This window comes from Acanthopagrus latus, chromosome 3 (genome assembly GCF_904848185.1).
Source record: "Acanthopagrus latus isolate v.2019 chromosome 3, fAcaLat1.1, whole genome shotgun sequence".
NCBI lineage: Eukaryota > Metazoa > Chordata > Actinopteri > Spariformes > Sparidae > Acanthopagrus > Acanthopagrus latus.
The window spans coordinates 7724050-7742715 of record NC_051041.1 but is presented as its reverse complement, the minus strand read 5'-3'; the positions used below and the strand labels follow the sequence as shown (position 1 = coordinate 7742715).

Here is an 18666-nt window from a genome sequence, read left to right as displayed (position 1 = left end):
TAACTGTAAAATTAAAGGACAAATACACCCGCAATTGAAAAATGTAGTCATGATCTACTCTGCTATTTAAAAGTCAGCTGAGGTTTTGTAGTCCAGAGAACATTGCACGAGCTTCACAGTGACACAGCGTTGCATTATTCTGCAAAAACAATAGAAATTAAGAAAAAAAACATACAACTGCTCCATAATCCACGTCTCCTGAAGCCCCAAGACTGAGGCCAAATTGATTTGATAAGACATTATTTGCACAGGGTCGAGGCCGTGCACCCAAATCAACTCAGAATCTCTGGCCTCCAGGCGACGTGGATTAAGCGGCGCGAGCTGTATGGACCCATTTAATGTTTCCTTTCAGTTGTGTTCCCATTTAACTGATATCTTTGTTATGCGAGCAGCTACAGCACAACAAACAATGGGCACATTATCAAGTGTCTGCATACACATACATACATACATGCACATACAGATAAGGAAAAACTCAGTGGCATTACAGCTGACAGTGACGCAACCAAATAACATCTGAAGAGAAAGAAGACAAAATGAAAAATTATAAAATGAGATAAAAAATACCGTTCCACCTCACACTCCCAAAATATCAGTTAAACCAACTGCCTTTGTTGCCATCAGTCGTTCCTTTCAGCATAATATTGGTTAGTCTTTTACTAGTGTATCCAAAAAGAAGAGTATATAATAATATGATAACAATTAGAAAACCTTCAGCATGCAAAGCTATATCAGAGAGACATGAGGGGAAAAGGCACTAGTAGGGTGAATTAACACGTGCAGTTAGTGCAGATTTGAACATTATAAACTTCAGATCTTTTCCTTTTTTGTCTGTTTTGTTGTAATCCCAGACAAAGGTGGTATTCGCCCTCATTTTATGAACAGAAACAATGACAGGCTCTCGATTCATGAGTTGTTTCATGCAACAGCTGCTGCTCAGGAAGAAAAAAATCGGCGAGTTCTTCGCCTCGATCACTAATGACACGGCAAGTCAGTTCACCGCTTCCACAACGAATAAAAAGGGTGCACGATTGTTAGAAATCATGTATTTATTCAACAGATAGTGGCAGTAGTTAATGTCCTGCAGGATAACAAGGTGACCCTGTGCAAAATGCTGCAAATACAGGGCATAAATGGACTCTTGATTTCAAAATAAAACATCCAAATCTAAATGGAGTGGAGTTCAGATTGATTGAGCACATTTGTAGTACAAGTACAAAAGAGGGGGCTACATTATGTACTTACTCTCGCCACTCTCACATTCAGTCACACACACACACACAGTAATTTTTTTAAATTCGAGCTGTTGTTTTCCCAAAACCACTCAGCTGGAAATAACATTCAAGTGCAGTCTCTTAACAAAAAGGCAATTCACATCACATTTAAATTTGAGATAAATCTGTTTTTTTTTATCTATTTCACTCTGTGTGTATTCATGGCACACTCGCATCTTCATAAAAACAATAAACATCTGAGCGAATAGGAATAATTTCACGGCAGCAGTGAATCAGATGGTTTGTGAGATGTATTAGCGATAGATGATCGATGTCAGAGGTGCCTAAAGTCTACACTGCATTAACATGATATGCATTTGGTAAAAGCAGTGAACGTGGTCTGAAATTTAATCATCAGCATTCATTTTTGCTAAATCTGTCTCTTGCCTGGTCATATTTGTATTTTGCTGAGGAAGCGGGAAAAATATTGTGGCTGTGCGCATTAGCAACACTTTGTAAAAATCCAAACACTGAAAAGTGAGACTTAAATCAACTGTGGAATTTTAGACAAGACAGAGTCAGAATGAAGAGATATTAGTCTGAAACTGTTTGAAAATCATGGCACTAAGCCTAATACTTGCATATTTAATATTGTGGAGTGAGTTTAGAAAGTCTTATTTTCATCCTGAGAAAGTCGTGGGAGTAATCGACATCTTCGTGTTTCCCTTTTCCCTCCAACATCTGAATCTACAAGACAAACACAAGATAAAATTAGCCGACAGCCACGGTCACATTTTCTCCTCAGGGAGGAGGAGGAAGAGGAGGATGAGGGGAGGGGGGATAATGAGGAAAGGGAAGGAGGACGAGAAGTGGAAGGAGGAGGAGGACAAGGCGATGGCAGAGAATGAAGAAAAGAGGAAGGAGGAGAGGGAGGAGGATGAAGAGCAGGAAGCAGGAGGTGGGAGGATGAAGAGAAAAATGGGGAGGACCATGAGATGGAAGATGACGAAAAGGAGAGGGAGAAGGAGGATGAGGAGGAGGAGGAGAGGGAGGTGATGGATGATGGGACGATGAGAGGGAGGACAGGGAAGAGGAGGAGATGACAGAGGTGGGAGGACAAAAGGGAGGAGCATAAGGGCGAGGAGAAGGAGAAGGGAGAAGTCTATTACCTATTTTTCAGACTAACAATAAAACAAATCCATTTTCACGTTTCTGTTTTCTGCTCACCTCCTCTCTTGGGCTCTACCGGCCTCCATACAGGTGGATTTTGGTGAACGAGATGGTCTCGTCGTAGTTCTTGTGGCCCTTCTCGTACATGACGAAGATGTACTTCCTGTCCTCTGGAGAACCGCTGTTCAGTGATGTGATGACGGAGTAGCCGCTTGGCCCCGGCCAAATCTGCACGGCTTTACTCTCCCACGTTTTGCCATCCGTCACCGACCAACGTAATGTCAGGTTCACTCCTGGGGGGGTGAGGCAAGAAGTTAGTTAGCTGAGACATTCACTGACATATTTTATTTTTAAAACTGATGGGTGGATTTACTGTGTACCTTTTAAAGAACAGTGTCTTTTACTCCCAACACCGAGCATCATCATTTAGGAGAAGAGAAGAAGAGATTGTGACTGTAAGCAGTAGCAGTTCTTACTGTGTTGGTCGTTGGCGGGGTTGGTGAAGTAGAGCACTCCATCCTTCTGCAGAGCTCCAGCCGCTACAGCAGGATCCACCAGCGTGTAGTCAAAGTACAGATTGTCTATGGGCAGGGTCAACCCACCGTCAGTGCTGCGGACCACCACACGACACCGACAGTGGTAGTTGTTCTGGTTCCTCACGTTGATGACGATGCTGCCATCCTCCATCTCAACCGGCTACAGACAGGACAGTGTTTAGTTGGACAGTGTTTAAATAACATGTCAGAAAGAGTGATGTTGAACATTCATTAACTGATATTTGATCAATCATGACGTGGTGGTAGTGAAGGCATCACACAATGGTTAAGACAGGTGTTTTGAAAAATACATTTTACAGCTGCTTTTTGCCCACAAGAGGGCAGATGAACTCCATCAAACTTGACCTCTGACCTCTAACCACCTAACTGTAATCAATCATGTCGGAAACGTGTATCAGATTTGAAGAAATTCCCTCGATGTGCTCTTGAAATGTGCCGTTTTTCGAGAATGTGGCGCCATGATCTCCCGACGACCCTGAACTCTGACCCACAAAAATCCAATCAGGTCATCCTCGAGTCATAGTGGACATTTCTAAAATAAGTGAAGAAATTCCCTCAAAGTGTTGGCAAGAATTGGACGGACAGATGTCAACAGAGACATCTCTCTGTAGGTCTGTGATTCATTGTCAATATTAAAACATGTAAGACTGGAGCCTTAATTATGTGACATAGCAACTGTCTGAATGTAAGTTATGTGCTGTTAAAATGTCTCACAAAACTCCATCTACTACAGCATCAGCAAGGGGGAAAAGTTTTTAAGTCGCTGTGATGTTTGTCCTCACAGCGCTGCAGACTGCTGATGAGCATATGACTGGATAACTGAGACTCTTGTTGTGGACTACTTTTCTAATTTTAAACACATTTTGATCTGTTTTTCCAACCGCCTTTTGTTGTAATAAAGCTTCATCGGTTGTTCCTCGTGGTGCAGCACAATTAAATGACCAGGCTTCAAAGCTACCTGGCACTCGTCGGGGTTGAAGTCCTGTGGTCTCTTCTTCTGATTGTAGGGGATGCTTTTCAGCGCAGCACCGTTGTACCAGTTGCGTCCGTGGTCATCGCTCAGGATGCAGAAAACGCCGTCTCCCTCCAGTGTACCGTGACCACACACCACCAACCTCCCCTTAGCTGGCGGGTAGCGCTTCTGTTGTGCGAAGAACAAAGAGATGCCGACTTAACTTCAATTAGGATCTAAAAATAAAAACAACAGATATCTGCTGAACACTGACCTTCATTATGGAAAAAAAGATTCAACATGATTCTTGAGTATTGTGCCACGAGGACATCTATATCTCATCAAACAAACCACCATAATTATCCAGAGTGGCTGAGCTGCGGCAGTCCGACAGAAGGTTTAGTGTCCTAAAGGCCGGCGTGGATTTGCACAAACATAAAAGCTCATTATACGTGTACAGATGCTCCTCTCAGACTGTGTGACTGACAGATAATCAACTAATTTGCACAGTTACAACAACCCTCCAATTATATAATGATTCTGTTGCTGCAACATCCACTGACTGATTCTAACGCACGTCAGGCTTGTTGAAAGAGGCCAGAAAAAAAAGAAAAAAAAAAGGATCCACATCCAATTCATTCATTAATACACACTGACAGTTGTTTGGCTTTGTAGCTTTAGCAGGTTTAACAGGATTAAAAGTTGAGCTAATTTTTATTTAAATATGTAATCATTGTATTATCTGAATGATTTATAGTCTCTAGACCCACAACCCAAACTAATAAACACCGATATCACACTAGAGCTGCAACGATTAGATAATTTTGCGAACAAAAGACGAGTACCCAACTATTGTGATAATCAAGTCCTTCTTCAAGCAAAAGTGTCAAATATTTGCTCGTTTCAGCTTCTTAAACATCAGCACTTGATGATTTTCTTTGGCACTTATGATGGTAAATGATGAGTCTTCAGGTTTCGTAATGTTTGGTGAACCAAAAGCAAATCAAAGATGTCACTTTTGGCTCTGGGAAATGAAATGATGAGCATTTTTCCCATTTTGTTTTGGTGTCTTGGCCTCAAAAAAACTGCCAAATCTGATATTCTCTTTTTATGGCTGACACGTGCTGCTCTTCCCTCTGTTTGTAGCAGTGTTTATGTCCATCTTGATAAATTTCATGTATTTTCCAACACAGTTCACACCATTTTGTCAACCTACTATACTTAGGCTGTTATCGTTGTCGCAAGTCTCCCCGCTGAGGGACTTAGAGAGTCTTATCTTATCTTAAACTGATAATGTTTAAAGAAGAACATGCAGTGAGCTTGAAACTAGAAACCGGCTTTCACTTCTTCTTTCGAATAATGTTATATGAAATAAACTTCCTCTTTCAAAAGATTAAATCAAAAATAATCAACAAAGTGATATCTAAAGTTTCTAAGTTGTAACAAAGTTGAATTAATTAAGAAATATAGGACCCTAGAAATGGATAATCTTAACATCCCTGCAGGGAGTCTCACTTTAACACCAAGAATCAATACTGACAGCACGTGACGTAAAAGATTAACCTGTCAGTAGCTTTCAATCAATGTCACATGAACACAACGCATAATCATTTAGCTTAACTTTTGACCTCACTTTACAACGAGGAAACAGTTGCTTCACACACCTCAGTGTTGTGTCATTCTCTCACCTGGATGCCGAAGCCCGGCCCGGGAGCAAAGTTTTTCACTCCAAGCTGGACCGAGAGGTTTCTGGGCTGGCTCCAGCTGAGGCCGTCGTCCCTGGTCTCCACCATCATGGTGCTGGATGGCTGGCAGATGGCCAGGTGGAAGCAGAAGGAGAGGATCAGGATCACTGAGCCCTCCTCCTCGTCCACCACCACGGAGCCCAAGTTCAGGCCATCCGGGTGGGTTCCATCATCGAGGATAAAGGAGGTCGGGGACCAGGTGGCTCCTGGAGGGATGGAGGAAGAACAGGAGAGGATTCAGGCACAAATTCTAACGACAATGATACTTTTACTCCTGACCTTAACCTAAATATTTGCCTGTAGACTTGCAGCCCTTGTGTTATTGAGTGTTTATGATTACGTGACTGTCCAGCGGTCTCTTTACCTTTATCCGTAGATCGCCGCATCGCGATGAACTTTGCTCCCACGTCGCTGGACGACGACTTCCTGCCTTCTGCGAAAGCTAGCAGGCTTCCTTTTGGGGTGAAGGTGAGCAGCGGGATCCTGTAGGTGTCCACCTCCCCCTGGGCTCCGCTCACCCACAGCAGCTGCTCCTCGTACACCAGAGGGTCAATCTGGACAGCAATGACATGCAGGCAGAGAGTTTTAAAGGATAAGTTCACCCCAAAATTAAAATGAAGTCATTATCTACTCACTCTCATTCAGATAGAAAATCCACAAAACATTTTCGAAGCTTCACTGCAAAACAGCTTAAGTAGATGGGGACTTTAAAATGTAAAAAAAAATGACAAATGAACTCCAGGATCCAATTGATTCCAAAAGATCTTTTTTACACCAAAATTGTCACTGTACCTTCTAAGCTCTTGTCACGCACCCCATCAAGGGTGTAAATAACAACTTTTCAAATGTATTTTGGATGTCTGGGCCTCCATAGACTTTGATTACACCAGACTTTTTTTTTGGTCACATTTTAAAACAAGTCCCCATCCACTTCAGTTGTTTTGGAGAATGTTGCAATGCTATCTATCAGTACGGAGGTGAGTAGAAAATGACTGAATTTTTCATTTTGGGGTGCATTTATACTTTAAATTGTGGCAGGTACAAACCAGTTTGGGCAAGAATAAAAAGTCTGCATCAGGTGTCTGGTGCAACAGGCAGTTATTATTATTATACTTTAGGAAGCATATACCATTTGTGTTTATTCCCAAATCCCACCACAAGGATGCAAAAGGTTATTTCACAGATGTTTTACTTTAAAGTCTGGACAAAACATGTGAAAGCCTGAAGAAACAAGGCTGAACTATTACTTTCACTGTCAACATCACCTGCTTCAACAACATGTGTACCCACAGCAGAGCTAATGTATAATGTTGCACACGACTTCTGTGATATATCGATGACAGTTTACCTGGTCGGAGTTGACTGTAGCGGTGCACACGCAGAGAGGCAACACAGCAGAGAGCAGCAGCGACAGGGCAGCGAGCCGGCTTCCTGTTTCCATGTTAGCTCCGCGTCCTGAAACCTTCCTCATTAATCCAAAAAAGTCAACATTAAAGTTCAGACATCACACGAGTTGCGAAATGAGTCGAATTAAGCGCAAATAGACTGAGAAAAACAGGCGGAAATGCCGCTATACAAACTTCATCCAGCTAGCGAGGCGCGTCATATGACCAAGGTGGGCGGTCACATGACTACCTACGTCACTCACCAAAATAAAAGCCTTATAACGTTATTATTATTATTTTTTTTTTTTTGTATTTTATTTTTAACCCAACCTGTTTTCAAACCCTAAAATACTGAATCTGATCTGTAATCTTTTTAATTTTATCCATGGTTGCCTATTTTGTTGTTGTTCTTAAAAATATTCCTATGTTTTGTTTACATGTGAGCTCTTACTTTCTTGTTTCTGTTGATGAATAGTTCACAGTTTTAACTTGTAATTTGCATTTGTAACTAATCTTATAACTAAACCTATGTAATAATAATAATAATAATAATAATAATAATAATTTTACTTGTCCTTTGTATTATTTCCTTTTATAAGATTTGATTTCAACTGCTATTCATACCATTTTTATACAAGTCTGTTATCAAAAATTAAAAACTTATTTTGACTAAAAATCATCCTTGTTGGACAACCATGATTTAAATATTTTTCATTCATTATTCATTTTGCAATTTTACAATCATCTTTTTTGCTGGTTGTAGACATCATGTCTATTTGATATAATTTGAAATTACATTCATATGTACAATAATAAATCTTATGCAGCTGCTGGAAGATGTTGAAATGTGGTGCTCTTTGGCATGATGCTGAATAGACTTGCTACTTTTATCCACATGGGGGCAGAAATTTCACAGGACACATCAGCAGGCCCTAGTAATACAATATAAACTGAACAGTCACAGTGCTGTATCTATCTATCTGAAGCGACCGTAAAAGCATAAAACTGGTACATTATAAGGAAATATTGACATTACAGTTCAGCACTGTACTGTAATTTAGCCTAAAAGTGGTCCAACAAGTTATACATGATAACACGCCTACAAGTCTTTCAATAAGACACATATACTAACATATATTATATTTACAATATCTCTAGATACCTTCAGTGTCATACTAATGTAGATTTGACTTCAAAATAATGTATTTTCAGTGTAAAATTGGGCCCATGTCACTCTAGAAACACAAAATATCACTTTTATTTTCATCTATATAACTGTAAAATAATTACAGTACACTAATGTGAAATATCTGCAAATATGAGCCAGTTATTTAATGTGAAATTACACTAATAATGTTCAACCCCACAATGATCCACAACTATCCTTGGATAGTTAATGTGTTACAGTTCCAGTCAAGCTGCGACATGTCAAAGAAAAACAAACAGGCTCCTCTCCCTAAATGCCAGCCAGATAAAATTTTCCCCGCATGCTGCGACATCAAAAGCCCAACTTCCAAGGAAGGTTTTTGAATGAAATACAACGGGACGAACGAGCATCACTCCCACTCTTTCTAGTGTGTCTGAGCTGAGAACCACAAACCACATTCCTGCAGTCATGAGGCCTGGCTGATCTGAGTCACACGCTAAGAGAGAAAGAGAGAGAGAGAGAGAGAGAGAGAGAGAGAGAGAAACCGAGAGAGAGAAGTAGAAAAAGAAACAATGCTGAGACACATCTGAGTGTGAAAGTCACATAACGCCACAGTCTATACGCGTAGCAAGGCATCTCTCCGTTGCTCTCAAAGGATCTACAGTGGGACTGAGAGGGAATATGACCATCACAGCAGTGTTGAGATGATGGACTTTGATCTAAAGTGCAGGTAAAATATGTTTGATCGTGTTTAAATGTGGACTCTGGTCTACGTCATTGTTGGTTCAAGGCTTCCCTGACTGGAGCTATTAAAATACAAGCTTTTTTCAATGACGTTTGGTGCACAAATACTTGTGACAAGGCTTCCTCTTTTCTATACCCAATGGGGAGGTTTTAGCTACAGTTATTGAGAGTAAGGCATGACTTAAAGTAGAGATTGAGATATGGTTGTATTTTTGCTCCTGAAATGGACACAACCTAGTGAAGACATAGTCATTTTAACAAATTTGGTTCAGCAGTCTGCAACACAACAGTAAGAGACCTGAAACCAGACAAGATGCAATTTTTAGGACTGAGACTCAAGATTACTGTGCTGTTTCCCCTATCGACTGTGCTACTGAAACACTTTGGAGGCAGCCTTCTGCTAACAATGTACAAAAATCCTCTTGAGCAGGTGCAGGAAACGATAAATTAGCCCCCTGTGGGGTTTTTTTTTTTTAAAAACTGTTTACAGGAAAGGAAGTGAGAAGGATGGAGTAGATAAAGGCAGAGAGGAGACCTGTGTGTGAGAAGAATGGGCTGAAAAAAATGTTAGACCGAGGGGTTAAACTGACATCATGACTGCAGCAATGAGTTTTCACACTTGGGCGGTAATATGTGGCTCTGTCACAGGCAGGCAGGCAGGCAGGGAGGCAGGAGTGTGAGATGGAAATATATGAGAGAGAGAATCGTCTATAAGTAGCTTTCTCTCTTTTTTTGTGTTGTGGAGGGTGTTGGGGTCCCAAGATACCTCTTATCCTCTATTAACAGACTGAACTACACTGAGATAAAACCTGACACTGGACATTTTTACTCCACAGATACCGGGCAACACTACAGGCTCATCAAACGTTAATTCACTTAAATCTTGTCCTCTAAACTGAAACTATCAGCAGATGACACCAGCAGCTGGCAGAAAATATTGTCTGCCTACTTTTTAGTCAACTGCATTAACCAGTAAGTCTATACATGTCAGGGTTTTAGTTTGAAAACATAAGAGTAGCTTTTAAAATATAATGCAGTGCTTTACTATTTAACTAACAAGCGCCTAAAATTCATACTAACGCTTCAGAACGTTAGGCCCTTCTGAAGTCGCTTAAAATAATCTGTGTACATGTTCATCAGAGATAAATGTTGTGCGCTATCAGGAAGTCCTTACACGAAATAGACTGCACTTGTTTGTTGATATATTTAACTGCTGTTAGGACATGCCTTCCCAGCCCCTCATCAGACAAATGCTTTTCATCGGCGCCATTTGTCTAGGTCTTGTTATCTGATAGTGAAGTAGATGTTTTATTCCTGTAAAAATAGGTACAGTTACAGTAATATAGGCTGTACAATGTTATCAATAATGTTTAGGCTGATTTGGCAAAGTTTACATTCATTAAAGTTAGCATTAGCTTCTTGTTTTGCAGATGGACATTTTCCAAACCTGCCGATGTTAACTATTAACCTGCTACCTCCAATGTTATAAACAGTAATGTTAATGCTAGTTCAACAGTTTGTGACTGTTAGCTAACTGTTTCCTCTGTTAAACTACTGCTCAACACTAGTTATTTCACCTGTTTATTAGTTTTAGCTAACTGTTCTATTTCTAGCTATCTATTTCAACAGCTTAGCCATTTCAGCTAACTTTCCCCACTTTTAGTAAACTACTTCAACTGTTAATCCAAGAATAAAGCTTCTTATTTCAACTGTTTACAGCCTTTATCTATCTATTTCAACTGTTTATCCATGACTTCTGGTTAACGACTTAAACAGCTGCTTTTTGCAGTTTCCACCGTTTATTAACCTTTTAGCCTACTATCATACTTTAATTGCTCATTCATTACGTTTAGCTGACTAGGCTACTTTATCTGTTTATTGATTGCCTTAAAGTAACTATGGGGCTATTGTAACTAATCAAGTTAACTTCTAAGTATAACTTTGTTATCTTAAAGTAATGGATAAACAGATGGAATAGTTAGCCAAAAGTAGTTAGCCAAAGCTACCAACTGATTATTCCTCACTTTAAGCTAGCTGTTTCCACTGTTTATCTACTGCTTTAAACACTAGCTATTACATCTGTTTATTCATGACTTTTTGCTTACAAATATTACTTCACCTGCCTATTTATTATTTAAACTATTTGTGTAAAATTGTAGAAAATTACGAAAGTTATCAACAGAATGTGAAGAAACAACAAATGTTTAGATCATGACATCTATTTGTTGCAGACATATCTTCCAAAGTTAGCATGTTAACCAGCTAGCAGTGTAAACACCAATACTACAACCTAACTGTTGTGCACCAAAACTCAAAACACACGGGCTAATTTGAATGTTGCAACTCGCAGTGCTTTCTTTTGTGACTCTTGTTTTGCATTTGTAATGCAAGTGATGCATAGCTGATGTCACATGGAACCACTGGATGCTGTCCTGTTCTGACTTTGAGTTTTAGTCATGTTAAAGTGACTGTTGTTAGGATGTAAGCGCTGCGAGGAAACTTTAGAAATTTCAGTTTTTCATAAGTTGTCTAAAGGGAAATGGTGAAATGTTCTTACTAAGGCAGCAGCTGTTTTAGAAGATATTTCAGATGATGTTATCTAATGCTCGGTTTCTCTCCTTAGGATGTGGTTACCTGTTAGATGATGGAGGACAAGAACAGACACGAGATGGAGGAGAGTGAGGTGGATGTTCAAATCAGACCAAGCAGACCTCAGCCACAGGCCAACAACAACAGACCAAACTGGTCGAATGGTAATTGTGGCTTCTTTATTCCCTTATTATCAGGTAAAATGCAATGTAAACAATTCTTCATTTACTATCAGTGTTGTATTTATGAGATGGCCAGGAGGAATTATCTTGGCTAGTATGCTTGAACATGGATCAGCCATTGTTTGAATATATCTAAAGTTGCTGACAATATCAACATCCGCTTCCATTTGTGCCATCGTCACTCGGTTTTGGTCCATAAACCTTTGGCCCGCAATGCTTGTTTCAGGATTTTTAAGATTGTGTCACTGAAGTATGACAGATCAGTGACTCGTATTTCAAATGTCCTCATGACCAGCCGCACTGTAAACTCTGTCAGTGCTTAGAAAAAGGATTGTCACCGTGATGTCACGCTCACATGCTTCAGATGTCTTGGGCCATCTTTTACATACATTCACCCAATTAAAGCTCAACTTTGGGATCTCAACAAGAATTTAAGGTTCTGTTAGTTTAAACAACATTTTGGCCGCACAGCACAAGCGTGTATCGACTGGCCCACCTTTTTCATCGTTGTGCTTCTGCGCTGTCTTTACTCTCGTCTTCAGTGACAGCACAGCAGCTTTTCACTGCAGCCACAGGGCAGTGTCGATTTCACTTCTCTTTTTATACCAACATTTTCTTTGTTATTTCCCTAAATCATTTTCCTAAGTGCTTAAAACCGCTAGCTCTGTCGGAGGGATGTTAGATTTTCGAGAGGACAGATCCCAGTTAGTGTTTCAGGGTACATTGTGCCACTATGTGTGAAATGTTGTGTCCTTTTCTCTGGATCGCTGCAGGGCTGGCCAGGTCTAACAGGGTGAATAATTATTTTATCTCTCAGGCTGTTAAGCTGTTAAATACTCATGATGACTCAGCTAATGAGTAGCTTCCTGTGCAGCTACTGGGGGCTGATGATGTTTGTGTGCGTGTGTGTCTGTGTTATTTCACAGATCGAATAGAGATTGTTGGTTGTAGTTTGGCTTTCTGGCGGCTCAGTTGTCAGATCAAACTATTGGCACTTAACGTTTCCGTTTGGTTTGGGCGTTTACACACTATTTCTGCTCAGTTATCATTTCTGCAAAACAGGGACACAATCAAATGCATTACTTATAATATCTGCCATACTGACATTACCACAGTACATGTCATACCACGTTCAGATCAGTTAAATCTAAGGGACAAGTATACCCAGACAGTTGTAGGTGTGAAACCACTGGACTTGTTTGAAGAAAACCTGAATACAATTTCATGTCTGTGGCAGTTATGTAACAAGTCCAGCTGCGTTTGTGGTGACAACACCAGGTAATTTAAGCAATCCGAAGTTCTTTTTCTGACCCTAACCAAGTGGGTTTTGCACTAAAATATAACCGGACGAAAGGCACAGTGTAAAATCCATATACAACAAAGCCTCCTCTGTATTTTGACATAATATCCTAGTGACTGGGATGATTTCACGAGTGCAGCTTCTCGTCACTCTTGTGTACTTCCACTTTATGTAACAGCGATTGTGGGATTCTCCCTTTCTCCCCCGAATCTCAGGTCAGTGTGTTCTGTCGGTGCCGAGCTGCTCAGCACTGAACCCCAGCTTCGATCTGTCTCTGTGCCGGGCCAAACTGGAGGATGTCGGCTTCCAGGTGAACATACAGACACGCACTTTAACAGCCAACTGAATTTGTGTTATTTGCGTTGAATTCAGGTGGTTAATTTATTAGTTTGCTTATGTTTTCATCCTGTTAGATTCCATTCAGAGACATGGAGGCCCCGCTGAAGGCAGCGCTGGACGTCCCCTCAGTCAGGAGATACATGGTCTTCAACTCGGCCCTCTTTAATTTTATACTAGCACCGGTATGATCTCTTAACTCTCACCATTATGCTTTTACACTTTGCTTTTTTCCCTTAAACGAGCACTCTACTGGCTTCCTGTTACACCTCCGTAAACATTGGGAGCCTGCAGGAGACAGATGGTCAAAATCACAGACGGGCCCGAAAATATCCAGCCCTTTATTCCCACGTTTAAATCAGTCCTCAAAAGAAACGTGTCATCACCCGCGTCTTTCAAACTCTGTCCCAGTGACGTCATCAAATTGAGCATCCCTTCTGCTCATGGGACCTTTACAGAGCGTTTTATGCTTTTGGTGTCTAGGTTCATATTTTCACCCTCTCCCATCGCTCCACCAGGTGCTGTACATGGTGGTGTGGTGCGCCGTGTTCTCCACCCTCCACCTCTACATCACCGTCACTGACTACTGGGTCCTCTGTCTCACTGTCAGTCTGGTCTCCATCTTCCTCACCACCGCCGTCATCTTCATTCTCCACCACAGTAACAAGACGGTGAGTTGGTCTGTTGTGGCTGAATGAGTTCACAGAGACATCTTCAGATTATTCATCTCAACCCTTGGAGTCAGCCGAGGAGGATTCTTTACATATGAATACGAAGTAATAATAATTTAATCCTTTTTCTCTCTCTGCATCAGCTAAACATGAACTTAGACGTTCGGTTGATCCAGGTGAACGAGAGGATGGTGAAGCACAAGCTGCTGGTGGCCGTGGCCGACTGGGTTCAGAACTGCAACGGAAACATGCAGGTTGTCCTCACAATAACCAACTAAAACTCAGAGAAAACGAGGCTCCGCATATGCCAGAATAAATATAAACATGTATAAACATCTCCGTTCAAAACATTTTGTCCCTGTCGACTGCTGTAGGATGTTGTTTAACATGATTCACAGCTGTTGGTGTGTGTCGAATTTTTTTGTTTTTTGTTTCGTTCTATCTTGTCCTGTTGTTGGAGAGGAGAAGTTCATAGCACTGACAGAGATGAAACAGGAAGCCATACAAACCACAAGATCACGTGGTTGATGACGAGACGCTAATTAACACAGCACAACACTGGCAAAGCAAAAAACACATCACTCGCTATCTATTGATCTACGAAAGTGTAGAAAACAGCAAACTGTTCTTCTTCTTTTTGGCTGTACCGCACATCAGATAGTCATCTTTACTTTATACCAGTATTAGAATGTAACATGGTACATGTACTCAAGTACTGCTCGGAGGGAAATATTGTACTTTAACTCCACTACGTTTATTTGAAATGTAGTGACCAGACACTACTTGTTGCCTGCTGCATCACAGTCAAAGCAACACATTTTGAAAGGGGTTTATTTTAGCGACGATTGTAATCTTGTAAAAAAAAACATAATAGAAAAGTACTTTTGAGACTTCAGTACATTAAATATCAGTTTCTTTAAGACTTACACTGAAGTACTGGTCCTATGGGTGACTTTTACTATGACAATGACTATGACATCTTTGTTTTTACGCAAGTATGACTTTTTGGTTTTCTCTACGACACTGCTTCATAGACATAAGCTCCAAATTTACTCTGACGCTTTTGGTACCTTTTGAAAGTTTGTGATCTACACTAGAATGTAAAATACATTTCTGTGTTTCAGGGAACACACAAATGTCTGCCGTCAAATAATACATACTTACTAACAAAAATAGATTATCAGAAAAAGGAGAAAATACAACATGAATAATTTGCCATGGTGGCCACTGACGCTCCTGTATTCGTCCCTCTGTGTGTCTCTGCAGCTGTATTTCGTGCACTGGGACATGTCCCGCTGTCTGAGGGCGCTGACTGAAACTCTAGAGGAGCACAGCTTTGTGGCCAATGACATCCAGGTGAGAGAGCCGGGTACATCTGTCGCTCTGTTTGTTCTACCGCTGCTCTATCGATTTCCATGCGCAACCCATGTCAGTCCTCCCCTCAAAATCAATAGACACATAATCCTAGATGCTGTTCAGAGGGGTTATTCATTTCAGGGATGGTGTCATATGTCATAGATTTCATTCTAAAGTTAACTTGATCTGACCTATGTCGTACTTTTGACCAGAAAAAACTGAAGAAGAAAATGTCCCACCTCGTCCTCGTGACAGAGGTGGTGGCTGCCGACCCCGAGGTCGTGGGGTCGGATGTGGAGGAGGGCCCGGATGAACAGAGGCCCCTGCTGAGAAATGAGGAGACGAGCAGCGGTACCTCCACCAGCAGGCGGCAGGACGCGCGGGTCACCACCAGCTACAGCCTCATCCCTGACGCATCGTTACCTGCACAGGTAAAGAGACGATGCTGCTTCTTCGTTCCCAACTGATGGAATTTATATCAGAGCCTGACCCATATATCTACAGTTTTTATTTATCACAGATGTCAGAATTAACAGATGTGTAAGAAGAAGTGCATGTAAATGTTTTTAACTACACATCTTTTAATACCACCACTAATCTGCACTTGTGTCTCCTCCCTCTCGGAGTGAAAGATGGTTACAACTTTTTAAGTGTTAGTGTTCTTCTGTTTTGCAGGCGAAAGCCCACCAGCTTCTGATGACTTACAGCGCGGCTTACGTGAAGCTGCTGGTGTCTGAGCAGCTGTCAGGACCGACGCACCACCGCCTCCGTTCCCAGAGGAACCACTGCACCACCGCCCCCCTCTGCCTCTGCCAGTACATCAAGAAGAAGATCCTTCAATAACAGAGCTGTCAAAACCGGGACGCGGCTGGGACTAGACTTTTGCTTTCTATTTCATTCTGTGAACAGATGAACTGACATTTAGAAAGGAAACACGGATTAGGCTCCATGTCCGAGAGCACATTTGGAGCTTCAGGCTCTGTATCTGAGCTCGTTGCTCCGGCCTGCAGGCCGCTGTGACTCTGTGCCAGCTCCGTGTTTGTAGCACCTGGATCCTGCGTCCGTTTGGTCCCAACAACGTCTGCACCCTGCCAAATGTTGTCACACTGAGAACACACTGAGCGCCATTCCAGCTGCTGTAAAACAATGTTTGTACTCTTGTAAACAATTACGACGTCGTTAATCACTGCTGTTTAAATTATTTGCACGAATAAAAAAAAAATATATTGAGGACAGTGTTGATATTGGGTGATACTCGGCAGAACTGAACCTGTATGATAGTAACGATATTTTAGTGACAGGGGCTACAGAATGAGTACTTTAAATACATTTTAATCATCGCACCTCTGTGCTTAGTGGAGGTATTCAGATATTATACTGAATAAAAAACATAAGTATCACAAATGTAAGAATTACAGGTAAAAGTATTAAAATGAGAGGGGTCTCATTTTAACATTGTAAACATCATATTATAGAATATAACAGATAATAGAAATAACATTTTTATACATAAACTGATCACCTTTAATTTCCAAAATGTAAAGCTGCAAAGTGACCAGTAACTTGAATGTTAGACAAATTTTGTGGACGAAAATGTGATGTTTTAAATGTTTATTCAAGCTAAGTTTCCTCTCATTCAGCCGACTTCCTCATCCCAGAAGAATCCACAAGCGACCAAATTAAACGTGCTGTTGCATTCAGTACACTTGTGGATTTTCTGAGATAATGTCACAACTCAGCAACATACATAGAAAAGGTCTTGTGCACTTAAATATTATGTCTTTAAGGCAAGGATCTGAACCTCTCACCTGCTCAGGAGGACTGACAAGTGAAGGAAATGTGTGGGGAAAAACAGTGGAAGCATGAAGGGGAAGTACAGGATTCTCCCTCGGTGCAGGTGTTTAATGACGCTGAATGAGGGTTAACACGAACCATTGGCTTTAGTTTCCAGGATGTATTGTCTCAAATGTCAGCAGCAGCAGCAGCAGCAGCAGCACAAAACCCCTCTGTGTTTGTTTTTTCTCTGCTAACACCTTTTGGATTTATGCGCGTAGGTGGATTAGTTATCTATGCCTTTTGTGTGTGCACAGGAGGTAGGCTTTTTTATTTCCCCGGCATTATTATGTATTACCAGCTATTTACCCATCAGTCCCAATGGCTCAGCTGAGACGACAGGAGCCGCGGGATGACACAAACACACACAGCCAGGAAGCCAGCGTGGCCCGACCCGGGGAGGGGGGAAACCGGGTCCGTGTGATGGAGGAGAGAAGGCATGCAGCGTGAGGCCAAGTTAAAGATCTCAGTGATGCTGGGTCTCCTCAGGAGGTTAAATGGCCATCTGTGATCCTGCACACATAGACTGGCTCGGCTCCCACCTCTAGTTAGTTCCTCCATCGAAACCTCTTTTTCCCTGTTTGGGTCTGTTTCACCTGCTCACACATTTTTTATTTAAAGCGGCTCTAATAGATCGTTTTGTAATGATTCACCAGAGGACAACATGGAAGCTGTGACAGGGTGAAATTAGTGTTCCGACAATGAGTTATAACCTTTGAGGAGCATTACGAGCAATGATTAGTAGCTCGTTGTTTGGCTGTCCGGCTCACAGTGTTACTCATCGTTTCCAGTCACAGGCAGGCTCTGGTGAACACACTCAGCCGGCCACGACGTCACTAGACTCTGGTATTAAGGTTGTCAATACAATGTTTTGATTTTTCATTTGCAACTACAATTTAATGTCTGTCCAATGTCTTTATGTCTGACTTTCTGGTGATCTGGTGCCAGCCAGGCAGTGGAGGATTTAGCAGCTAAAGAGGAAGGGGCCAAAAGCAGAGCTAGGCGAGATTGACAATTGGACATATACTCATCAGATCAAAGTGTAAATATGTATCTGGTGCCTACAAGTGGTAAAAAAAAAAAAACAAGCATACAAACTCATCAGCAACCCAAAAAGTTGCAGCTTTTAAAGGTCATGTGTGGAGGATTTGGTGGCATCTAGAGACGTATATGCAGGTTGCAACCAACTGAACGCTAAAGACCCTCTATACAGCCAGTGTTGTGTTTTTACAGTAGAGACATAGATAGTAGATATACTGCAACTACAACCCCGATATCAAAAAAAGACTACATGTCTAGCGCCATGCTAGCAGCTCCATGAGGCTTTACTTGTGTACAGCAGTGATTTGAGCTAAACGCTAACGTCAGCAGACTAAGATGCTCATAGCGAAAACGCTAAAATGTGGATGTTAAGGTAGTAGGATGATTAATAAGCAAGTTCCTTTGATACATCCACATATCTACCTTTTTACTATCTTAATGTTA

General features: G+C 41.3%; 2 protein-coding genes across 3 annotated transcripts; one reads left to right on the top strand and one right to left on the bottom strand.

The window, feature by feature from the left end:
• Nucleotides 1-1030: 1030 nt before the first annotated feature.
• Nucleotides 1031-7272, bottom strand: neu1 (neuraminidase 1). The gene is made up of 7 exons (XM_037093238.1): nucleotides 6987-7272; nucleotides 6003-6192; nucleotides 5582-5844; nucleotides 3900-4082; nucleotides 2861-3080; nucleotides 2442-2677; nucleotides 1031-1961 (listed from the first exon to the last, which is right to left on the bottom strand). Exons 1-6 carry the CDS (start codon nucleotides 7107-7109, stop codon nucleotides 2457-2459), a joined length of 1200 nt encoding a protein of 399 aa, XP_036949133.1. The 5' UTR covers nucleotides 7110-7272; the 3' UTR covers nucleotides 1031-1961; nucleotides 2442-2456.
• Nucleotides 6388-16579, top strand: LOC119016886 (transmembrane protein 268). 2 transcript variants are annotated; one of them, XM_037093240.1, is made up of 9 exons: nucleotides 6388-6615; nucleotides 11538-11667; nucleotides 13201-13295; nucleotides 13399-13506; nucleotides 13840-13992; nucleotides 14136-14246; nucleotides 15259-15348; nucleotides 15561-15779; nucleotides 16024-16579. In XM_037093240.1, exons 2-9 carry the CDS (start codon nucleotides 11556-11558, stop codon nucleotides 16189-16191), a joined length of 1056 nt encoding a protein of 351 aa, XP_036949135.1. In that variant the 5' UTR covers nucleotides 6388-6615; nucleotides 11538-11555; the 3' UTR covers nucleotides 16192-16579. The 2 variants fall into 2 exon arrangements, with proteins under 2 accessions (XP_036949135.1, XP_036949134.1); XM_037093239.1 differs by lacking the exon at nucleotides 6388-6615 and adding an exon at nucleotides 8721-8900.
• Nucleotides 16580-18666: the final 2087 nt, after the last annotated feature.